This window comes from Marmota marmota, unplaced genomic scaffold, assembly GCF_001458135.2.
Source record: "Marmota marmota marmota unplaced genomic scaffold, marMar, whole genome shotgun sequence".
NCBI classification, from domain to species: Eukaryota; Metazoa; Chordata; class Mammalia; order Rodentia; family Sciuridae; genus Marmota; species Marmota marmota.
In genome coordinates this window covers 32,626,087-32,651,627 of record NW_025999842.1, presented here as the reverse complement: position 1 = coordinate 32,651,627, position 25,541 = coordinate 32,626,087, and the positions used below count along the sequence as shown (strand labels likewise).

At 33.1% G+C, this 25,541-nt stretch overlaps 1 protein-coding gene across 1 annotated transcript; it reads left to right on the top strand.

The window, feature by feature from the left end:
• The first annotated feature begins 7,404 nt into the window (after positions 1-7,404).
• Hdac2 (histone deacetylase 2) lies at positions 7,405-24,937 on the top strand. The gene is made up of 13 exons (XM_015500361.2): positions 7,405-7,517; positions 8,862-8,979; positions 10,669-10,743; positions 11,516-11,654; positions 13,768-13,909; positions 16,419-16,511; positions 16,595-16,703; positions 19,568-19,708; positions 19,934-20,042; positions 20,652-20,782; positions 21,595-21,750; positions 23,966-24,023; positions 24,555-24,937. Exons 1-13 carry the CDS (start codon positions 7,443-7,445, stop codon positions 24,583-24,585), a joined length of 1,377 nt encoding a protein of 458 aa, XP_015355847.1. The 5' UTR covers positions 7,405-7,442; the 3' UTR covers positions 24,586-24,937.
• Positions 24,938-25,541: the final 604 nt, after the last annotated feature.

The window sequence follows — 25,541 nt, the reverse complement described above, 5'->3', positions numbered from 1 at the left end:
CCATGGCTTCGTGGTCGCGGGGAGAAGACGGCCTGTCCTCGCACCTCTCCCGCCCGCCTCCAGCGCAGGGCAGGTTTGGGGGTCCTCTCCAGCCTCCTGCACCCGATCCTTATCCACAGACTCAAAATTTCAGCCCCAGCCGCGACTACACAAAGCCCGGTGGCCGGGAGAGCTCCGCCCCTTCGTACCTCTCCCCTCCCCCTAACCCCCTAGCTCCCCGGCTGCGAGCGCTTCCCCAGCTTTCTGTCTGCCCAGCATCGTCTTTCACCCTTCCAGCCTCACCCCGGTCACCGCCACCGGTCGGTGCTGGAGAGGAGTTACTGAGGGTGGGGGCCCAACTCCGGCGAGTGGCACCCTCACACCCGTGTTTTCCATCCCTACCCTTTGTTCTCCTCGTTCTTTGAGCGCCACTTTTTCAGGATTCAAATGAAAGGGCTGCACTTCCTCGGTAACAATTAGGTTTTCGAGTTTGAGGTAGGTAGTCCTCAAGTGAAGTAAGAGACGGTGGTAGGGAAACCTGGAGCGGTTTCTGCTTGTGTGGTAGATCTGACTCGATGGGTCCTGGCTTGCCTCTATGGGAGGTGGTTACCACCCACTTCTTTGTTGCTCTTTGTTCGATCAGGAAATATATACCCTGCTCTGTAGGTTTGGGAGAGCTTAGGCAAGGTGGTGGAAATCCTGGTGTAGGAAAACTTTTGAGAAGTAGTGTAAAGGACTAAATAGTCTAATCAGGTAAGCTTGAACTCAAAATACAGTGAATTATAGCAGTCAGATAATTTTAATTTTGAGGGTTCTCAGTTGGAGTGTGAGCACTGAAATTTACCAATTTAAATTTCTGAAATTAAATTTGTGAAACCTGTTTCCTGTATCAGCTTTAGTTATATACCAAGTGGAGTAGTAATCTGTTTCACAAATTTTATAGGACTAATAGATTACCCTTGAAAGGTGGAGTTAGGAAACTCAACAAAGAAGCTAGCTTGCCTTAATGACCTGAAAATCCTGTCTGATAATCCTGTCTGATTTTACAAAGCAATACAAATTTTGGAGGTCTTTCTGTCATTTGGTGTATTGGAATCACACATAAAAGAGAAATGGGTAGACCCTAGAGGATTAGGCCTAACTTTAACTTAAAAATGGTCATACCATCATTTGGCAATGATAATCTTATGCCTATTTTCAAGCCACTGTGTCACTTATTGGAAAAACTAAAATCTTACAACCCTGTTGTAGAAAATACTTTTTGAAAAGGCCATATATGTGTGTTAAATTGATTTGAAATCATACCAATGTAGAGGTCAGTGTAGAGGTGTACAAATGGGAGACCATGTCAATTTTTAACATGCATTTCATTGCATGTTTTGGATTAATGGCAAAACTTTGCCTGCAGTCCCCTGATCAAATTGGAAAGGAAATAACCTATATGTAACTTAAGTTTTAAAATTTATATTGTTTCTAAGGTTTAGAGATTTGTTTTTATTAAAGCTTGGTGTAAAGAAAAGAGGTTTAACAAAATGGGGAAATTAGTACTCAGGCTTTTCTTGGAATGCCAGTTACTGTTGGCAGTGATAGGCTCTGATGGGGTAAATTGCTTGTAACTTGTTATGAAGTTTGAATTGCAGAACTAGGAGGTATACCTGAGTAGCAGTTTTCTCTGTAGCTATTTCTTCCTGCTCCCATGTGTGGTGAGTCTTTATTGAGGGAGAGTGAGCAGGCACTGGTTCCAGGAATAGGATGCAGGCCAATGAACAGAGTGGAGAAACTTTAAATGTTTTGTGATCATAGTTGAATCAATATGTTAGCCCCATCAACGACTTTCCCTGATGGTCAGCAGCCAGATGTATAACCAACAATTTGGAAATCTCTGGTGGGTTATCTATTTCCTATCTTTGGTACTTCTTTGACTTATTTTTTTTAAATTGGCTTTTTAGTTGTTTACACTTGGAATTTTGAGGTTTTGGGGGGGCTAACAATTATTATTCAATTGAATAGGTGTAATTGTGCTAATTAATGTGTGATAGCATACTAAACTATGTTCACTACCCAAAAACCCTGCTTTCTTGGGTTATAAAAGTAGCCATAATTTTTTTTTAATTTTATATCAAAGTATTATACTTTCAGGTATATAAGATGATTGGACTGCGAATAGGTAGTATCAGTGGTAATAGGGTCTGAATAATCTTGTATCCCAGATTAATTGGTTTTAACTTGTTGATAAAGGAAGAAGAAGAAAGGAGAAAAGGAGTGATGTAGTAAGTTGTGTAACTATAGGTTATGTATAGAATGTGGGAATAGAACTATTGGCTTTCTGGGGCTGGTAAGTACACTCTGAGCCTCTTGGCAACTCGGAGAATTGAGACTTTGTGCTTTTCAATAAAAGGGACTTATAAAAGTAGATGTATTCTCTCCATGATTTATAGTCTTCAGTATTGTACTCTTTAAATCACTGAAATGCTGGTCCCAAGTGAACCTTCAGGTATTTGTGGATGATAAATCTTTGAACAAAAGTAAAGAGTTCATACTCTGGATATTGACTCATGCCTTCAGAGTTTCCAAGGGCACGTTTCTAAACTGTAGTCATCTTTTACACTAGATTGATAATTTTCAAAATGATATGCTACTAATTAGTCACTAAAATCCCTTCTGGCCTTAAAATGATGTGATTTTCATCTATTTAAATGTAATTGGCAAATGAAACTATGCTGGGTTCTAATTGTAATGTATTTTTAATACTTTAGGAATGTTAACTGTATTTTGTTTTGAATTAAGCTTAAGACCTATCATATTTAGTGTTTTATGTTGTATGCAGTGTAGTAGGATTGAATGCCTATATAATTTATATAATTAAGCACAAATTGCTTTGTGCTTTTATTTTTTTCCTCTTATGGGGGTGCATAATCAAAATGTTTGGAAACAGATGATTCAGAGAAAAGCACTCAACACTATACAAAGATAGACTATAACAATTACAAAGATCATACCTCCCAGTGTACTCTGGATTTACTCTAGCAGAGGACTTCTACTAGGCAGCCAGCTGTTGCCAGGGATTTTCTGACATTTTTACTTAAAACCCCTGCCAATGTTTTACTAGATTGCCTTTAATATAGCTGCATAGGGTCTTAGCTGTGCTACAGATCTTTATTTTCTATAAAATGGATAATTGTTTCTTGAGGGCAAAAATGCTGAATGGACTATAGTAGTAGGTCATAAATTCTATTAATTGCACATAGTTATTAAATATAGTAGAACTTTTTGAGATTTTCTAGGCTTGAATCTTCTTTCCCCAAATTCCTTTCTTCCTCACTTCCTTCAGTTTTCACTTCATCAGCAAATTATTACTTTTTTTCTTCCTGTTGCTTCTATGGCTTTAATTTTGTGTTTCCCCATTGTAATATAAGCTTTTAATTCTTATAACCATTGTGAGTTATGGATAGGTATTTTGTCGGTTTTATAGATGAAAACAGTAGTATTCCATCAGTCTACCACTTTATTTTTCTACATTGACTCTAATTACAATGTCCAAAAGATTAGCACCTGGAATCTGAAGACTTTTTCTTTTTGCAGTTTCTTCTGCAACAATAACAAAAATTAGTAATTATGTCTTTTTCTTAATAAAAACTTTTGATGGTGATAAATCCTTAATAGTTGATGGGGGAATGATTATATGTTAAGAGGAAGATAAAAGTCTACATCTTGGTAATAAAGGAGACCTTTGATAGAGTAATTGGTCAGACCGGGAAAGACCTAAAGGAAGACAGTGGGCCAGTTTCTCCTTCGGTTAGAGCTTGGCATATCAAGGAGAAAACAGGCAAGAAGTCATGGGGAATTATGGGGTGCAAGGCTGGGCAGTAAATGGCCAGAGAAGACTTTGTGGTAAGAGATTTTTTGACTTTTATTCAAGGAGTGGGAGCTCTTGAAGTTTTTTAAGTAGAGAGCATACCCCTAATGGGTAGATGGTAGGCTAGAAGCAAGAATTGAACACATGTTGGTCCACATAAAATATAGTGATATCTGAGAGTTTGGACAGTAAAACTAATAGAGCTTGTTGATGGATTGGAAATAGGGTTGGAGCTAGGGAAATGGTGGTAAAGAGTAAAGGATAGCTCCTAAATTTCTGGATAGAGCAGTTAGGTGGGTCTTGGAACCACTAATTGAGATTGGGAAGACTGATCCAGGGCTTTATTTTGAACATCTTATGTTTTGAGATCTGTATTTATTTCACATGAAAATAGCCTGGAACCCAGATGGGAGAGACTAGTTGTAGAAATTTTGCATTTGATAGCTTGTAAAATATTGAGGCTTTGAAAGAGACAGTGTAGGTAGACAAAAGGACCCAGAGCTCATTCTTCAGAGATTTAGGGCAGAACTCATTCACTGTACCCAGGTTTCTGAACAGTGCCTGCCTGGCATATAGTAAGCTCTTGATTTGTTAAATGAAAGAGAGAACTTGAGAAAATCCTGGTATTTAAAAGTTTGTGGAAGCATGGACCTGAAGTAGGAATAAAATCAGAAAATGGTATTTTGGAAACACAAAATCAAGGTGTTTCAAGGGGGAGGGACCAGTTGTGCTAAGCCTGATAGTGGACTAAGTATTGCGGAGCAGACAAAAATAATACAATAGCTTTTTTTTTTTTTTTTTTTAACTTGTTGCTCTCTGTCCCCCCTACTCCCATCTTGGTTTTTTTTCAGTCAGTTATTTTCAGGAGTGGAGGCACATTTCACAGTCCTGAGTCCAAAAATGATCTAAAAATCTTTAGTTTTTTTTTTTTTTTTTTTGTAACTCATTTGGAATCAAAAGCTTAACCTGAATTAATGTACTGCTATTGATGAAACTTGGAAAAGACATTTTATCTTTTTTTAAGAATTAGATGTTTATAAAACAGCCATCTTGGTAATTGAGGTGTGGCATTCAGCATGAAAAAGTTAGAACTGGTTCTTTCATAACTCCCTTATGTTTTGGAGGAATTCTTGATGAAACAGTATTTGTAACTTGACATTTAAACTGTGTGTGATCTTGGTAGGATTAGAGTCAGAGAACCTTATTGGAAACTATATCAAATATAAAATTTTGAGGACCCTGTTAGTAACAAATTATACTGAAGTAGGTAGTTTCTTTTCTTCATTTCTTTAAAGACCCAGAGTTTTGATTTTGGTGTTGTATCCTTTAGTTGTTAACTTGGTTCTCCTACCATTTCTTTCTAGTGGCTGTACCATTATTCTCCTGTAAGCTGTCCTTTTCAGAATTTGAAGATAGCTCCTCCACTTAACTAGTTGTGACTTTAGTAATGTTACCTTACTTGCCTGCATCTCCCATTTCTTTGCAATTATGAAATGGTAATATTACCTATATCATAATTTAGTTTACTAGATTAAAAAATAATCCATGTAAAGTGCTTAGAATAGTGCTTCTGACAAATACTCAGGAAATGACAATTACTGCTATCATTTTTTTGTTTTTCAAATACACTGGGAAACTGTCAGTGCATCATCTTTCTGTATATTATTGGAGCTTCTGGCTTTCCATTGGATTCTCTGTATGCCTGTTAATTAAAGTGTTTGATTTTAAGATGTTGGTAAATATTAGAGACAAAATTCATCTTGGCAATTCTTAGAGATAGATGCAAGTTCTCTGAAGATTGGACTTTATTCTTCTAATTATCTCCTTTGGTAGTGATGATAACTTAGAAATATCTTCCTTGCATGAACTTAGGTACATGATGCTTTGTAACTCTGACTTTTTATATATAACAATCTGATGGGACCAAGCTGTTTTGAAAGAAATGTTTGTACAGCCACTGGGTAGAACAGAGCAATATGGCAGATTTTGATTACTTTGTTTTGGAGTTCACAGCCTTTCAGTTGTGATAAATGCAGACGAGTATTTCATAGCACCGTAGTCCTGCTTGACTTGTCTCTATTATTTCTTAGCTTTGTTGTTGATACTTATATTTATAAAGTTGGCCTCACCTTTGAACAGCTGTGTATATATGAATTGTTCGAAGAGTTGTGTCAAAAATGAAGTTCAGTAGGTCAGAGGTATGATGCCAACATATTGGGTTATTAAAAGCATAGGTTTTGTAAAACTGAATGTTCATCATGGACTATTATCAAGAAGATGGAGAGTACAAAAGTTTGGGGTTTTTCTGAAAAGTGAGTCCAAAGCATTCTTTATCCTAGCTTTTAATATTTAAGCCTATATTGAAATGATAGGCTTTAAGCCATTAAAATCAGTTTAACTATCCAAACAAAATTTTGGAATTGCTTATTTAAACATTAACCAGAGCTGAAAATAACTTATAATTTGATGAAGATTGTCCTAAAAAGTTCCCCTATGCCAGGCAGAAGGATCACAAATTCCAAGCCAGCCTCAGTAACTTAGTGAGATTTGGTCTCAAAATTAAAAAGAAAATCTGGGTGTGGCACTTGCCTGTAATTCCAGTGGCTCCAGGAAACTAAGGCATGAGGATCACTAGTTCAAAGCCAGTCTCAGCAATGGTGAGGCACCAAGCAGCAACTCAGTGAGACCCTGTCTCTAAATAAAATATAAAATAGAGCTGAGGATGTGGCTCAGTGGTGGAGTGCCCCTGAGTTCAATCCCAGGTCCCATGTCATCTTACCCACACCCACCATCCCCCCAGCCCCTGCCAAAAATAAAAATAAAAAAATAAAAAGAAAATAGGACTGGGGGTGTAACTCAGTGCTAAAGTGACGTTGGTTCAATTCCTAGTAACAACAACAACAACAAAAACACCCTTTACATTTCAAAACATAGTACGTATTTAGAGGCTTTCTTATTGCTTTTTACAAGAAACTAGAACTTTACCTAAAAATACTAATTTTATTGAAATTTGGTTGATTAACAAAAATCCTTTTGTTGCTACTTGCATATTTTTAAATAAATATACATGAAAACATTTACATACAATTCTTAAAATACAAGTTAGGAATTATAACAATTTAGTCATGCAGAATGAGACAGAATAGCCTGTTAACTTGAAAAAAAAGGTCATGGGTATATTTTAGCACAACAAACCTTTCTTTAAGACCTAAATTTCAGTTACTAAAACTTTTCCAATAGGCTTTGGTATAGACAGAGAATCGAACCCAGTGCCTCACACATGGTAGGCAAGTGCTCTACCACTGAACTACAATCCCAACCCCCATTGAATGCTTTTCTTAATTTATAAACAAACAATATAATAATGAAATAATCAGCATGTAAAAGTGACATAATATCTTAGTTTCCTAATAGAGTTTGAAAGTTGCAAAACTAATTTTAAGAACATTATTAATTTAATAAATCTTATTAAGTGGTAAGCACCTTCTACTGTTGAACATACATAAATTTATAGAATTTATGAAGATTCCATTGTCTGTATTGTTTAATTTGTGTCTTTTCTATTTTAGGTGATATTGGAAATTATTATTATGGACAGGGACATCCCATGAAACCTCATAGAATCCGCATGACTCATAACTTGCTGTTAAATTATGGTTTATACAGAAAAATGGAAATATATGTGAGTATAAATTTTGGTAAATATTTAGCTTTTTGTTTTTTAAACTAGTCCTTTGAGACATATTTCCCCTTTGGAGAAAGCAATTAGAAGAAGAAAAGGTATGAAAGAAAACTACTTTTTTATTATTCCTCAAAGGAAACAGTATGGGGGCAATAGCCCCTTTTTTCCTCGTTTTTAAAGCATTTTTTTTATAATGTAGTTTATTTGTTCTAATTAGTTATACATGACAGTAGAATGCACTTTTTCCTCGTTTTTAAAGCATTTTTTATAATGTAGTTTTTTAATGTGTTCTAATTAGTTATACATGACAGTAGAATGCACTTTGATATATCATACATAGATGGAAATAATTTCTCATTCTTATGGTTGTACATGATGTAGAATCCCACTGGTCTCTGATTCATTCTACTATCCTTCTTACCCACTTACTCCCTTCCCTCCCTTCATTCCCTCTACCTAATCTAAAGTAACTCTATTCTTCCCTACCCCCAACCCCCATTGTGAATTAGCATCCATAGATTAGAGAAAACATTCAGCCTTTGGTTTGGGGGGATTGGCTTATTTTGCTTAGCACAATATCCTCCTCCAACCCCCTCTCCATTCGTTTACTTTTTTTAAGCATTTTTGAAAACAATTCCTACCTAGGCTTTCCTGTTTCCAGAGCACAACTTGGTGGATCATGTTAAATTTTACTGTGAGAATAATTGTTAAACTGCCTTTGCTACTGAAAAGAGTAGACCTGGAATTATTACAAAAGCATTATACAAGAAATTAATCCTACAAATATTTATATAATAAATGTGAAGTACTGTGTTAATAGCCAGCAGAGTACAAATACAATAGGTGCCTTAAATGAAGAAGGCAGTTTGGATATGTGGAGGCCTTATAGAAATATGATATTCAGCTGAGCTCTTCAGAAGAAAGTTAGCAAAGGAAAAGATAGATCTTAAGTGAAGAATTAGAGTTGAGAAAGAGTCTCTTTCTGGGAGCTCATTGATAAAATCAGTGTTCATAGAACAAAGTTGGTGGTAGAAAATGAGAAAAGTGGTTTATAAACATGGATTTGACTTTATGAGTTTGACCTATTTCTACTAAAAAAAAAGGAGTAATTAATTCATAGTTCATACTATATTTAGTGCTTCTAAAGGAGTTTGAATTAGCTTTGGTATTGATTACTGTTCCCTAAAGCACCCATTAATGATTTTGATTAGCTTTGGAATCTGTTTTATTCTGGCAGACATAGTTGTTTTAAAGAGGCTATTAGAGAAAATTGTATATTTTGTTTGATAATTCTGATATAACCACCTGTAATTCTAATGTTCTGACTGTTATTTCTCTTTACAGAGACCCCATAAAGCCACTGCTGAGGAAATGACAAAATATCACAGTGATGAGTATATCAAATTTCTACGGTCAATAAGACCAGATAATATGTCTGAGTATAGTAAGCAAATGCAGAGATGTAAGTTTTTATGTAAAATATATGTGTGTGTATGTGTGTGTGTGTGTGTGTGTGTGTGTGTGTGTGTGTGTGTGTGTGTCTATATATATATATAGAAGCTTGAGAAAGTTACAGAAATCGGTATTTTTTTTCCTGGAGATTTAAAATATTACTATGATTATTGATTGATTGATTTGACAAGTCAGTACAATAATGTTGAAGCTATGTTTAAAAACAAACTTATACAAATGGCAGTTCAGATGGTATTTTACTTTTTATTTTGCTCCCATGATAACTTTGAGATATAGATAATGGATATTGGTAGGGAGAATGTACTCCTTTGCTTCAAAAAATATATACGTATACTTTGATTAGTCTTTCCATGGTAAGCAACTTTTGTCTGCTATTTATGTGCTTTAGTAAACCTGCATTTTAATACATGTTTTGTTTTCACCTTTGTTGAAATATTCTTTTCTACTACTGTTGTCATTTGTAAGTTCAAAGAAATTTATTGTTATAGATTGGTAACAAATTGATTTGAAGGTAGAATGCAGAAAATCCTAAAATGATTGGATCACAGTGTTGGGGAAAAAGTTTGATTTTGCAGTTCATTTTCATCAGTGTTTTTATTGATGACTTCAGTGATGATTATATTAAGTATAGTTACTAGCACTAGCTGTCTCACAAAGTCATAGTACTTCATTCACACATCTATCTACCATAGATTATCTAGTATGATTCAATAAGATACTATAAGTGATGCGTTATTATTCATGATTTTTTTTCCCAAGTGGAGATTCATACCTAGAGTCAAGGGTAACCCATGGACTAAATCAGGACCAATTTAAAATTTATAAAATTGTGAGTTAAATTATGATTATATCTGAGCAATAATGAACTAAAATTTATTCTTTTTTTTTTTTTTTTCCTGGTGGTACTTGGGAATTGAACCCAGGCATCACGTGTAACACTAAACTACATCCCTCTGCATCCCCATCCCTAAAATTTATTTATAATGCTTGTTCTTTAAAAGGTTATAATTTGGAGTATGGGTAGAATGTGAATGGGATAATAAAAGGGTTATCCTTTTTATTCTGTCAGCACTAAGGAACTAAGTATATCATTATATGTTGTATATCTGTAATTACCTTATGTGCCCTTTCCTTCAATATCTTGGTTCTCAAACCTAGTTAATTCTTAATCATCTTTCAAGATCAAGGTTAACCGTGGATGTAGCCAACCAACTGTTAACATTTTGTTGTTTTTGTTGTTGTTGTTAACTCATTAAAAGATACATTTCAAAGTTATGGATGCTATGTGTGCCCTAAGAAGTTTTAAGGTTGTCATAAATTAATTAGAATTAACTTAATTTTTAGAATCTTGATTGTTTTATGAATAAGAACTACCCAGAAAATTTAAGCCTATGTTTTAATTAAATAAAAGCAAAGAGCTTTTGTGTTTTGAAAAATAATGGATTTTTTGTTAATAGAGCAGAAATATTTCACAAATGATTCTGAACAGATTCATGATATTTCACAAAACTTTAATTGCCTTGAGTAAAATAATGAAGTATGTCTTAAAATTATGAATTTTAGATTACTACTATAAAGTATGTTTTATGATTACATGAAATAAAAGTATTTGTAGGAAAGTTTTATAAGTAAGAGCTTTCATTAATTTGAATAATGCAATGAAATTCATCTTCCACAGTCAATGTTGGAGAAGATTGTCCAGTGTTTGATGGACTGTTTGAGTTTTGTCAGCTTTCCACTGGTGGCTCAGTTGGTAAGTGTCTCAGTTCATATTTAAAATTGATCTAAATATGGTTATGTAACCTTTGAGTTATTCATTTACAGCAGAAGTTGGTACAGAAGTGGATTTTGATACTAAAAAGGAATCTGTGGTTACGGTAGAATATTGTGTTAATAAGCCCTCCATCACTTAACAAAATACCTGAGATAATCAACTTAGAAAAAGGAAAGGTTTGTTTTGGCTCGAAGTTTTAGGGGTTTCAGTTCATGACTGGCCCTATTGCTTTGTGCCTGTGGTAACAAAGCCCAAAGGGGAGAAAGCTTATTTACCTCATGGCTATATGGGAAAGAGGAAGGGACAAGGGTCTTCAAGGGCCTGCTTTCAGTGACCTAAAATCACCTACTGGGCCTCAACTTCTAATGAATCTGTCACTTCCTGATTGCATTACACCTAGAACTAAGCCTAACCACGTATACTTCCTTCAGTCTAGAGTATAGCAACTGTGATTGTCTTCAAATTCCCCATGTTGTATGATTGTAATGACTTGAAATTTTGGTTAAAGTTTAAGTTTTCCATTTAAAGGCTTTTTTCCCCCTAATGGTCATTGTTACTCCCACGCATACCATTAGTCAGATCATGGCTATAGGAAAACACCAGAAGTGAAACTTCTTTTTAGTGTCCTATACAGTGATTCTTATCCCTTATGATTTAAGACTCTTTTGCTTATACATAGCATGTTCTTAATTATAAGCTTTTTTTGTCTCTTAATTTTTTATTTTATATGTCTTATCTTTCTATTTTTTAGCTGGGGCTGTGAAGCTAAACCGACAGCAAACTGATATGGCTGTTAACTGGGCTGGAGGATTACATCATGCAAAGAAATCAGAAGCATCAGGGTTCTGTTATGTTAATGATATTGTGCTTGCCATCCTTGAATTACTAAAGTAAGTTAATTTGCATTGATAATTTTTTCTGTGATAAAATGTTTTCATTAAAATGCAACAAAATTTAAAAGAATTTTTAAAAGCATCAAGTAAATGATAGTAGGTTGATATGGTGAATTTCTACAAATTCATAATAAGGAAAGATAGAAGGATAGGAAAATTTATCCAGTCCTTGTGTTTAGAGTGAGCAATGCATTGTATAAATGTCTAAAACTACCATTAAGTACCCTTTTAGAAGTAGTTTTGACAATTTATATTTGTTACTGCTTCAACTAATGAAAAGTAATATAACCTTGGGAATTTTATATCCTAATAGTTTTAAGTTTTAATTTGAGGCTGAAAATTCGAAACTTGTGTTAAGGGCAATTTTTTTTTTTTTACCTGTTGAGTGAGTCTAGCCTGGCTTCCACATCTGGATAGGGCTTGTTCTCTACTATTTGATAATAACATTCTCTCTAAATTGCTGAAGGATATATTTTTTTAAGTCATTCTTGACTACAGTTTGAGAAAGAAACTAATGAAAGTGCTTAGGAATTTGGAGATTAACAAAATTAGATATTTTTTTTTTACCATCAATTATAACATTTTTGCAGATTCTGTTTTATACTGTATAAAATTTGTATTCTCAGCTTTGAAAATGTTCTTGCTTGTAGTTACACCATGCATACTATTCACAGAAGCTAATTTTCAGCCACTTAACCTTGGTATTGACTCCTTAAATTAGTAAACATAACTGAGTAGAGTCTGTGTTAACATCCTCTTGACTCATCAAGAGCCAAAGCAAACCATTTGAAATTGTTCACCTAGTTTTTTTGAATATTGATGTTTCTTCCAGTGTCTTCACCTCTTTGAACAAGTTTTTGACCACAAGGCTGATAGTCTTAAACAATTTTAATTTTTCTGGATACAATTCTACCTCCTGGTAAAATTCAAATATTATTTAATTAATTGACTTGGTGAACAGTTTTCCTTGCTTTTTCTAACACATGAGCCATTTGGAAATTTAACCTTGACTACAGGTTCATTTATATTTTTTCATTTTTGTGAAGAATTTCTGCTTTGATGAGATATACTGCTTTCAAATTTTCTGAGTTTTCTGAATGTTGATATTCTGTGAGTTGAGAGTATCATGAGTACCTAATCTGATAATGTCAACTTATAGTATTCTTTTCACTTAGCTATGGTATCATTTATAGGAAATACAGTGTTTTGTCATCTAATGCAATAACAAAATAATCTGCATATCACTGTATTCAAAATGATAACATTGGATGTAGTTTACCCTTTTCTTTTTTTGTCATGGGTAGGCAGTGGTAATAAATAAAATGTCATGATAGTGGTGATATGATGGCTCCTAAAATATATTTGAGTTAAAAATGCATCACTGCAATTTGTAGTGCTCTAAAGCATCAGTGTGAAGTGATAAAAGTCTTATATATGGCCTGTGTCAGAACTGTTGAGCACTTCAGTTGCAGGACAAAAGAAGTCATAGACAAAACATAAACATGATCATGGCCATGTTTCAGTACAACTTTTTTAATGGACGCAAAAAGAATGTCTTAGTTTTCACATGTCAAAAATATTTTTGTTTCAACTTCTGTTTTTTAACAATTTAAAAATGTAAAACATTTACTATTCTTAGCTCAAAGCTATTAAAAACCAGTTGCCCAGATTTGTCTTATACGCACAGTTTGTTGACCTATTTATTTATAATGCTGAAGATTTACTATAGAGAGGTATTTTAATTGAAGTAACAATCTTGTATGGTATAGTCTTTAATATAGAATATATAGAATATGTGCTGTTTTATAAATATTAATATATAGAAATATGTGCTATTTTTAAAGCATGTAAAATAGGACAAGTTTCTCAAGTAAAAATACTTTTTCACTTAAATTGGGCCCAAATGGGAGATTTAAAGGTATAAGGTTCAAACTAACTTTATATCTTTGAATGATCTTCTAGGCTGGAGGAAAAGTAAGAAAAGGGTTAAACATTCTGGAATGCAAGAGCTAAAATTATAGTTTCCTGAGTTTCTGGTAATTCTTTTCACCTTAGAACCATAATAATAATAATAATAATAATAACAACTTAAATATGGCCTTGTTTTCAGGTATCATCAGAGAGTCTTATATATTGATATAGATATACATCATGGTGATGGTGTTGAAGAAGCTTTTTATACAACAGATCGTGTAATGACTGTTTCATTCCATAAGTATGGGGAATACTTTCCTGGCACAGGAGACTTGAGGGTAAGACCAAATTCTGTCTGAATAAATATGAGTAACCTAGGAGGTTAGTAATCTTATACTTGAACTAATGTTTTTCCTGAGTCATTAATATGAAGCTTATATGTAGAATTAAATCACTTTATATGTTGTAATGTCTGCTAGAATTCACTTTTTTTGGCTATAAGCAAAGATTTAGTGAGAGTTTAAGACAACCTTTTTCTTTGCCCTCATCTATGATTGAATAATTATTTTTGAGCATTCACAAAGTATGGGCACAAAGCACTTTTCTTGTTGCTTAGTTTGAATCTTCAAAGTTATCCTGTGGTCGTCTACATTTCTATTGACTGTAAAAGCTTTTATAGTACCTTAGTACTCCTTGTTTATTACATTAAGTACATTTATTTCTATTATGCTTTTTTCGTCTGGTACTCCTGCATCTAATAAATGTGAAAATCACTATCAAATTCCATTTCTACAAACTTTTTTTTTTTAGCTTTATTAGAGGTTTTCTTGAACCATACTACTTGCATGTTGATGTTTATTCAGAAATTTAATGGCTGTTTTCAATTCAGTATGGATTATGTGGGAGATTTGCTTAGCATGGTATTGAACAGTAACTCTGAACTATTTTGTGTAAGGTCCATGTCCCCCATTCCCCCATTTGTCATTCATTTTAGCAACCAAAATTTAGCCTTATTTTTTACATGTGTGCTTTTTCTTTATTTGGCCACAAGATGGCACTATTTCAGTAAACTTGTTGGGTAGGAGATATAGGATGTTACCATAAAATCTTTTCTAACTTAAAAATGAACAGGAGTTCAGTTATTTAGTTTGAGTTTAAATTATTTGACTTTTAAATTTTCAGATCTATAATTTTAGCTCCTTGTTACTTTAGTTCCTTCAGCTTCTTTCTTTACTACTTGATTTTATCTCAAAGAATGGTCCTTAAATCCATAATGTCCCATCATATGGGACACCTATAAAATTACTCAATTTAGGTTTTTATAGGTGTTCATATTTAGGGCAATAGGAAATAATGGGTTTAAACAAGCAATATCTGGGAATCTATTAGAAGTACACATTCGTGGTCCCTAGAAACTCTTGGGTAATTCTCAACGTTTGAGAACTACAACCCTAAACCAGTAGAACATGGTTGTCTGCAACCATTGGATCCTGGTGGTTGTCAAGCAAAAACCCTTTATGCTTTAAGTTGAAAGAATAAGATAGTGTTTTTGCAGTGTAATCTTTTATGTGTAGTTGCGGACTATCTATGAAATATCATGTGTATCTTTGGGTATTAGTTTAATAAACATTTCCCTTCTCTGCCTATGAGCTTCCCTCATTGTTAAAATTCTTCTTGCTTTAATGAGAAAAAATCTAGATGGAAGAAAGAAATAGAGGTGTGATAAGATAACAATTATAGAGTAAGAAAGGCTAGAGACAAAGCTTGGTTCAGTGAGGGTAGCAGCTCTTTTGAGTTGCCAGCCTTTTAGTTAGGGTGAGATGTGCTGACCAACTTTATTCTGAAATCTTTGGGTCAAAGTAAATATATTGTTTAAACTCGGAAGGAGTTTAGGGATATGTAATCTGTGCTTTTGTTAAAATGAATTTGAGCTAAGACCATTCTGTGAGAAATTGGGGAAGAACTTGTGTACATGTTAGTAATCCTAAGGATTCATACTTTTGTGTGTAGTGCTGGGGATCAAATCAGGTCCCTGCATGTGTTATACAAGCACTCTGCTACTGGGCTAAACACCTGGCCTCAAATTCATACGTCTTGAGATATGATTAAAATGCATAATAATTAATTATCCCCAATGGTGTTTTGGTGTTGCAATTAAAACACTCTTTTGTAGAAATGTCTCTGATATGCCATCTTTTCTAAATGTGTACATACACACATACATACACAGATACATATGTGTATAGCTAGAGACCAGCTCTTCCTGAGGAGAAGGTATAATGTTTGAGGAGGTATTAATGTTTGGAGCAGTACTAACACAAGTAAAAATAAAATTTATTTCATGTCTAAAGAACAGATGTGATATTTTAGTGTACTTCTGTGAAAATTTCAAGAAAGTCTGGGCCTTTCTTTTCATCATAAGTAAATTTATACTAGGTGTTAATCATAAACAGGATTCTGCCTTAATAGACAGTTGTCCTCAGAGTGTGTATTTTCCATGCATTTAAATTTTGCTTCCTCATCATATTTATTCTGTTTATGATGAAGTTCTTAGGTTAATATTAGTAATGTAACTTAATAGTGCCTTTAACTAAAAATTTCTTTCATTACAGATTAATTGAAAGGGTTCTTTAACATAAAATTTATGAGTAATCTGTAAATATTGGGGCATGCACATTTTTATTCCTTACTATTATTTTCTCAATTTACATCGTTCCTATCTCAACTTGTAATATGAATTCAAAATTGAGTTTTTTTACTTGGTCTTTTAATCTTACAAATATTATAAACAAGTGTGTCAAGCTTTTTATTATGAAATAGTCTCTAAGATCTATTTATGTGTCTTAGGATATTGGTGCTGGAAAAGGCAAATACTATGCTGTCAATTTTCCAATGAGAGATGGTATAGATGATGAGTCATATGGGCAGATATTTAAGCCTGTAAGTATTAATTATTTTCAAAATTGAAATGGAATTTTAAGTATTATTAGAGATGTGTTAATATTTGTTTATTCTGTATATAGATTATCTCAAAAGTGATGGAGATGTATCAGCCAAGTGCTGTGGTATTACAGTGTGGTGCAGACTCATTGTCTGGTGATAGGCTTGGTTGCTTCAATCTAACAGTCAAAGGTAAGAAATTTAGATAAGTGTATTCCCCTCAAAAAATTTCTCCTTCCCAAGAATTTCACCATAGAAGTTCCCATTTTACTTTTCACCTGACATTTTAACACCAAAATGGGTGCTTCTTATCTGGGGTGTGTATATGACTTCAGTTAACCTTGTTTCAATTAAGTGTTTTTTATTTTATCATTTATGCATGAATAGTTTCATAAGGCTTGCTGCCATTCCAACTGAAGCAGTTATTTCCAGTGTTTTTGATGATTATATTTTGGTTTCACCTTCTTCCAGATAACTTACTTAATTAGATTTTTAATTTTAGCCTTTTATATTGATTTACCATTATGAAAAAAGAGGATTTAACTCTCTTCACTTCTTTGTTCCCATCATACATGAATTCTTCCCTTATCTCCCTTTTACATACTAGAATATTGGTTGTGATAATCAATAGTTACAGCAGCAAAATCTTTTCGCCATATCTGATTTTTATTTCCTTCATAGCTCAGTTTTGCTAAGGTTTTTTTAGTTGTCTCTTTACTCATTATTAGGCAACCAATGTCTAAATATCTTCATATGTTCAGATGCATCACGTATTCTATCACTTTTACCTTCCTATTTGGACTGAGTATCCTATACAGATCCTGATTGCTTTGTCTTCTGGCTTCCTGAGAAAAGGTGTGTGGGAAAGGAGGAATGTTACACCAAATTAAATTTTGATCAAATGTTGAAATCAACATGATTAAATCTAGGCCAGACCAAAATAACCATTATGGAATGAATGTCTAGTGTCCATTTAATAGACTCTTAAAATGTATGTGACTCAAATGATTTGTCATGCGGATCATATGAGATTTTGGAGTTTTCTCTCCCATGGGAATGTTTAAGGTAGCAAGTTGATATTCTGCTTTGAATTCTGTCATAAGTGGTGAAGAGTTCTCAAATAGAACTTTTCCAGAATGATTGCTGGCCTAAATTTTACTGAATCATCAAATATAGATATTAAAAACTACTTTACCTGATGTTATGCTTGCTACTGTACTTGGTAGGTCAACAATGGTTTAATAACAGCAATTTCATATTGTTGAATTTAAAGTGTTAATAACCATCTGTTGCCTCAAAATGGATATGTGCTTCCTAAAGTGAACGATATGTTTTTTTGGTACTGTGGACCAAATAACTTAGGGCCTTACACATGCCAGAGAAGCACTGACCTATGCCTTCAGACCCTTTAACATACATACTTTTAAAATTTGGATTGACTTTCAGAAAGTCTTTAAAATAATGCTTTGATAATAAAGCATAGCATGTTACTCTTAAAATAATAAATGTACATTGTATTTCAACTGATAGCATTTTCATTTGTATAAAGCTTATAAGAATATTTGCAATTGCAGGTTTTAAATATGATTGTAAATTTCTCTACTGCCAGAATCTATTTGGATTTCTCAGGTCTCCTAAAGTTGTTTCCTCTTGTTCATCTCCCTTCTGCCTTCATTTATACTCTTGGTGTTGTGTTCTCTCCCATTTATTTTCAAAAATTTTAGCCTTTTAAAAATCCCTTTGCAGTCATTTTTGTCTGGTTTTGGGATGAAGGAAAGTAAATGTTTTATTTATTTTCTCTTTAAAAATATCCAGATATCCAAATATCCAGATTATAAGAAGCCTTTGTTTTTGTTGTAGTAGCAATTAAGATTGGCTTGTGAATCATGTAATACATCTACTAAAGAATGCTTAATAAAAATAGTCATTTTACAATTACCTGAAGAGAACAGCAACTAAACTTTATAAATAAATGTCTTTGGATGATGAGGTTGTAGGTAGTTAGTATTTTTCTTTGTACCTTATTTTCCCAAATATTCTTCAAAATGCATGGATTTCTTTTATAATTGAGGAACTTTTTTCCTTACTTTATGATTATGTGCCTAAAGAAGTTACTTTTAACTTGTAAATTGTTGAACCATGCATGATATTTGTTCAGAGGAAATATTTAGTTTTTATGTTAGGTTTATAATCTCATTATTTAAGAAAATTATGCAAATTTCCACTATCTAAAAAAAACTTTGATTAAACTTTGTGTTATAACCTTCCAAATATTCTATACATATATGCAGGGGAAAGTGGAAACAAAAGTCAGTTCAAGCCTGAGGTGGTGGCACACACATGTCTGTAATCCCAGTGGCTTAGGAGGCTGAGGCAGGAGAGTCACAAGTGCAAAGTCAGCCTCAGCAAAGGCAAGGCACCAAGCAAACTCATTTGAGACCCTGTCTCTAAATGAAATACAAAATAGGGCTGGGGATGTGGCTTGGTGGCCGAGTGCCCCTGAGTTCAGTCCCTGGTACCCAAAACAAAAAGTCAATTTGGATTGTATATAATGTTTTATTATAGCCTGATTTCCCCCTCCCCCATATAACCACAAGTGAACATTTGTGTTTTAAAAATCTTATCTCCTCCTCCCACCCCCTATACTAGGGATGAAACCCAGGAGTATGCTACCTCTGAGTTATATACCCAGCCCTTTTTATTTTAAACAGGATCTGATTGAGTTGCCCAAGCTGGCCTTGAACTTGTAGTCCTCCTGCCTTAGCTTCCCAAGTCACTTGGCCGTACAGACATGTGCCAGACTGCCCAGTACATATTTGACTTTTCTATCACAGACATTTACTAAAGATACTCTCATTTATTATTATGTGTAAGGAAAGTGATTAGCAAGGAGTTTTAGACTAGAAATTTCTCAAATTTTTATTCTTTAAAGTATTTAAATTCAACTCATTTTGGTTAAGCAAAATTTTGTTTGCATTTACTACTGTTGTAAGGTTCATTTTTCAAACTGTTAGAGTAGGTGGATTTTGTTATTACCCAAATCTTTTTTGTCTTAGGTCATGCTAAATGTGTAGAAGTTGTAAAAACTTTTAACTTACCATTACTGATGCTTGGGGGAGGAGGATACACAATCCGCAACGTTGCCCGATGCTGGACATATGAGACCGCAGTTGCCCTTGATTGTGAGATTCCCAATGGTAAGTATTCACACTGCAGGATATGTATTGTATGGACTGTCAGTACAAATAGATGAATGAATGATTATATTCCAAAATTATATAAATTAGATAGCATTTACTTTACGTTCACTTTTGAACATTTTCTATGGAAATATTTCCTTACCTGTATCTATATTCTACGTATGATTTTTGTAAGGAAACTGAACTTTTAATTATGTAACTTTATTTCATTGTTTTTAATAGAGCTGCCATATAATGATTACTTTGAATATTTTGGACCCGACTTCAAACTGCATATTAGTCCTTCAAACATGACAAACCAGAATACTCCAGAATATATGGAAAAGATAAAGTAAGAAATCTTTGAATCATTTTGCTAACAATTTCATCTTGACAAAAGCTTTGGAAGAATAATTAGAGTGGATTTATTCTAATTTATACATTAGAAATTTCCTTTGTTATCTTGAAAAGGGTTTGAAACATCAGGATTACTGATTTAATTTCTTAATTTGATGGAAAGGTATGAGCTTCATAGATAAAAATATTTTCATCATTTTTTAATTGAAAAACATTTTAACATTGCAGGGGGCACTCTTAAGTTTGATTTACATTATTATCAGACACTTTTTCTCAAATCTTTATCTCCATATAGTGTTCAAGAGACATAGTAGTACACAGGTATTGGTTCCTCTTTACCAAAGACTAGCCATATGACATTAGATAGGTTCATTTGACTTTATGTTTATGTTGCCTCATCACGGAAATGGGGGATAAAACAGTATCTGACTGGTAAGTTGTGCAGATTAAATACATGCAAAGTATTGATGCTTAATGTTGGTATTATTTTAGTTAACTGGTTAAGCTAGATAAAACATGAGTATTTTTGCTTATATTTTTATTTGCATGCAAGAGGAACTTCAAAGGACTTGAATTTTGTCTAATAACAATGTGTGTAATTTAGACAGCGTTTATTTGAAAATTTGCGCATGTTACCTCATGCACCTGGTGTCCAGATGCAAGCTATTCCAGAAGATGCTGTTCATGAAGACAGTGGAGACGAAGATGGAGAAGATCCAGACAAGAGAATTTCTAGTAAGATAATGTTAAAGGTTTTTATGATACCAAAATAGCACTAAAGGGCTTGTTTCATGAACACATATTATTGACATTTTCTCCATTTTTAATCTTATATAGATTTAGCTCTTTAATATATCAAAGCCTGGTTTGAATGTCAGTAGTTTTTTTTTTTTTTAATAGTACTATATGTATATAATTGCAAGGTTTCCTGTGGTTGGGGTTATATAGCTCACTGATAGAGAGTACTTGCTTAGCATATTCAGGACTATGGGTTAAAGCCCAGTCACCAAAGAAAAGTATAAGTTTCAAAAGTGAGCCACTTATTTAATTTGAGAATAATCGAAAACACCCCATTTGTTCAAAGTAGGATGAGTTAGATAACATGAAGTACCTTCTGTTTGATTTTATAGCTTCTCATTACATATAATAGGATGGATTGTTAGGTTTATAGCATAAGGATGTGCCTAACGGTATACACAATCTAACATTTTTGTTATTATTAGAATATTTTATTTTTATCTATTTCTCAGCTCTGAAATAAGAGGGCTGCTTTTTAGGTAAAGACATTGTCCTATTTAAAAAACAGTTTCTCCAAAGTTTTGCCTTTAAAAAAAAAAATGACATCCTGAAAAGTTTCTCATGTCTCTTTGAACTATATCTATATAGATCAAAGCTAACTTTTTAGTATTAAGCAAACCATTCAAAACTTAAAATTTTTAAGCATTTTTTATACTTCTAAATATGGTGACTGTTTTATGCATCTGTATGGGTATAATGATTGTGAATTTTTTTTGCCAGAATATATTAAAATCTTTTTTATATGTCAGTTCGAGCATCAGACAAGCGAATAGCTTGTGATGAAGAATTCTCAGATTCTGAGGATGAAGGGGAAGGAGGGCGTAGAAATGTGGCTGATCATAAGAAAGGAGCAAAGAAAGCTAGAATTGAAGAAGACAAGAAGGAAACAGAGGACAAAAAAGCAGGTAAGGTTTACTTTTTGGTAAATGTATGTTTTTAAGATTGAGCATTTTTATGAGAACCTGAAATCACAACTACACAAGTATCAGATGGATGTGAAAGGTAGATAATGTTTTTTCCCCATTTAAACTGTGTTTAACTCTTAAATATCTTTTGATTAAAGCTTTTCAAATGTTGCTATTTACATTCGCTTTTATAATACAGGAGACCTTATTTCCTTCTCTTAATGACATAGGTTGAAAATAGTGAACATTGTACTATGATCTATATAAATTGAGTAAGAAGACAAAATGGTTGTAATTCCATTTGTGGTGTATAAACAGCTGAAATCCTGAGGTAATTTTTACCTACCTAATTTAATGGAAGTCAAACAAAAAGTTTCATTATCTTCAGACTAGTTTCGTCATTTTGAAAATGGTCATGTAATAGACTTTGTTCAAAAATTGAAGAAAACAAAAACTAAGGAAATATAGAAAAGGATTTGTGAACTGAACTGGGAAGAGATACTGCTTTCTGATGCTTTAACATATTTCAGAATGCTGTCAGGTAGTTGAATTTTGTAAACAAGAAGCTCTTACTATCTTTTACCTGCATTTCCAGAATATTTGTATTTTATTTAGAGACAGGGTCTCAACTGAGTCGCTTAGTACCTCAGCCTCCAGAGCCACTGGGATTACAGTTGTACACCACCACACCCAGCTAGTTGTTTTCTTTCATTGTTAGTATGTTATCTTTTTCCTTTTTTTTTTTTAAGTGTTTGTTTGTTTATTTTATCATTTTTAAATCTTTTATCTTTTTTGTAACTTTTCTTCCAAATAAATGTACTAGGGTGCTTGTGTTTTTTATGGCTATTTTAACTAAAAATGAAAATAACATTAAATATCTTACTGGCCCAGTGGTGGATTAATCTGATAATATTCAGCTCCTTAGTACTTTTATTGCTGATTTTGATGCCTTTTTTAAAACCAGGTTGTTTGTTGATAGACTTCTCTTAGGGCTTTATAAATTGTTAAAAACCCTTCAACAAATAGAAAAAAGAAGGACTAACAGAAAATTTTTCAAACTTATGTATATTTAATGAGTTTAGGAAGAGTTGGGGAAGGTGGATAAAAGGAGGTTGGAATTGATCAGTGCATCTGTATGTGTGTATGCATAACACATTGAACCCGATTATGTGTGTTAAAAAAAAAGTAAAAGATAAAAAAAAAGATTTATAGATCTAACCCTAGAATATAAGGTCATTCCTTTTCTTCTTCATCCCTTTTTATTACTTTTGAATTATAATTTACATAGATAAAAGCAGAACGAATGTTATGAAAATCCATTTTGTCAACACATATATTTGTATTAAAAGTTATGGGATACCTGAGGATATTTTTCTATGTCCTTATGAGGTCATTTCATCACAACTTGGGTTTGTTTACATATTTAAAGAAAATTTTCAGCACATTTGGGATAATTTGTTTTCATAATCTGAAGTTTATAGGGTTACTACTGATACTATGTTAAAATTGTGAACTTCCAGTATTGATTTAATGAGGGTTAAAAACTAGAGGTTGGAGTAATGAGATTGACTCTGTTTCTATCTAACTTTTCCCCTGTTCTCACAGTATTCCTGCCATATTGGTCTTTAGTTTCTTCTTCCATCTTAACAGTTCCTTCTTGCCTCAAAGTCCTTGAAGTTTTTCTCTATTAAAGATACTTCTCCTTTCTTGTCCATGCAAAATCTTCATTCTTCAGGACACCTCTTAAATCTCATTTAGTAACCCTTTCTTACCTCCCATAATGCTGTATTCATGTCTGTATGCTGAACTTTTTCACAGTATCTACCCCACCTATAATACTGTGATCCCATAGAACAAAAAGTTCAAAAAGGGAAAGACCCAGTATTGCATTGACAGCTTAAACCTCCGTCATGTAGTGTACCAAACACAAAGCTTATTTAATTACTGAGTTCTTTAATATCAAGATTGCAAATGAGTTTTTTATATTTTAAAAGCATATTTTATGGCTGGGGTTGTGGCTCAGTGGCAGAGTGTTCACCTAGCACATGTGAGGCACTGGGTTCAAACCTCAGCACCACATAAAAATAAACAAAATAAAAGTATTGTGAACATGTACAACTAAAACAAAAATATATTTTTAAAGTATATTTTAAAACAAAATATATATTTTATATACTTCAATAGGTTTTAATCTTTTTCTCATCTTTGCTTTTAGATGTTAAGGAAGAAGATAAATCCAAGGACAATAGTGGTGAAAAAACAGATACCAAAGGGTAAATAATATTCCCTATCTAGTAGTTTTTATTATATCATAAAAATAAAAAACATTTGAGGGCATATGTATACTTATGAAGTACTGGACTAGAATATAAGAACATTATCAAATTGAGTGAAATAATCTAAATTTATTCTTGTACATAAATTTCTAAAGTCAGTGTTTGCGTGTAATTTATCTGAAGTAAATGATTTTTACATGCTGTAAACCTTAATATATGCACTAGTGGTTTTCTTGGTTCTCAAATTTTTGCACAGTTGTGTGTGTGTGTGTATGTATGTATGTGTGAAATAGATGAACTTAAACATTGGGCTCAAATAACAATTTATAAGTAAAAGCATAATCAAGGATTTTTGTCAGAAAGCATGTGTTATTGGTAACATAATTTTGTGCTATAAATGAAGAATAACTTTGAATAGATTGTACAGACTAAGGCATTAATTACTCTTTAGGCTTAATCAGCTGATGTGTTTGTTGACATGAACCTACAGGATCTGATCAGTATATTTCATGTTACCTCTTTCAACAGAGCCAAATCGGAACAACTCAGCAACCCTTGAATTTGAGAGTCCCCCCAATTTTAGGAAACCATTTAAAAAGTGAGAAAATACTGGGACAAAAAAAAATGTTTTCTCTGAAGACTTCTGGCTTCATTTTATACTACTTTGGCATGGACTGTATTTATTTTCAAAATGGCTTTTTGTTTTGTTTTTGTTTTTCTTGGCAAGTTTTATTGTGAGTTTTTCTAATTATGAAGCAAAATTTCTTTTCTCCACCATGCTTTATGTGATAGTATTTAAAATTGATGTGAGTTATTATGTCAAAAACTGATCTATTAAAGAAGTAATTGGCCTTTCTGAGCTGATTTTTTCCATCTTTTGTAATTATCTTTATTAAAAAATTGTACTTGGATTGCCTTTTGTCTGTTTATTAAAAATGAAAGTTTGTTTTAGTGGTGAAAGATGATTGCAGCTTTCAAGATAGCTATTTACTGCCTGGAACAGTGGTGCGACTGTAAGTCCCAGTTTCTTGGGAGGCTGAAGCAGGAGGATGGCAACTTCAAAGCCAGCTTGGAAACATAGCAAGCCCCTATCTCAAAATAAAAAATAAAAGGATTAGAGATGTAGCACAGTGGTAAAGCACCCCTGGATTCAGTCCCAGTAGGGAAAAAAAAAAAAAAAAAGATAGGTATTTAATATAAGTTTTTCTAGCTATAATAGAAATGCTAATGCTACCACTTTGTTCTTTATAGCTTAGTATCAGTGAAGATTGACATCTTGTTAGAATTTGTCTTTGAAATTCATAATACAAGCTGTATAATTAAGATATAGGAATTATCTTTGAGCTATTTCAGAGTCCCAAAAATTGGAAATAGAAATTATGAATTGAAATGAAAGACTATCTATAATCAAAAAAGGAAACAGTAAACTTAATGTTGAGCTATATATAGTGAGTTTTAATTTATTGTGTTGTGGGTCATCTCCCTTTACTGTTTACCAAGTAGATAAACCAGAAC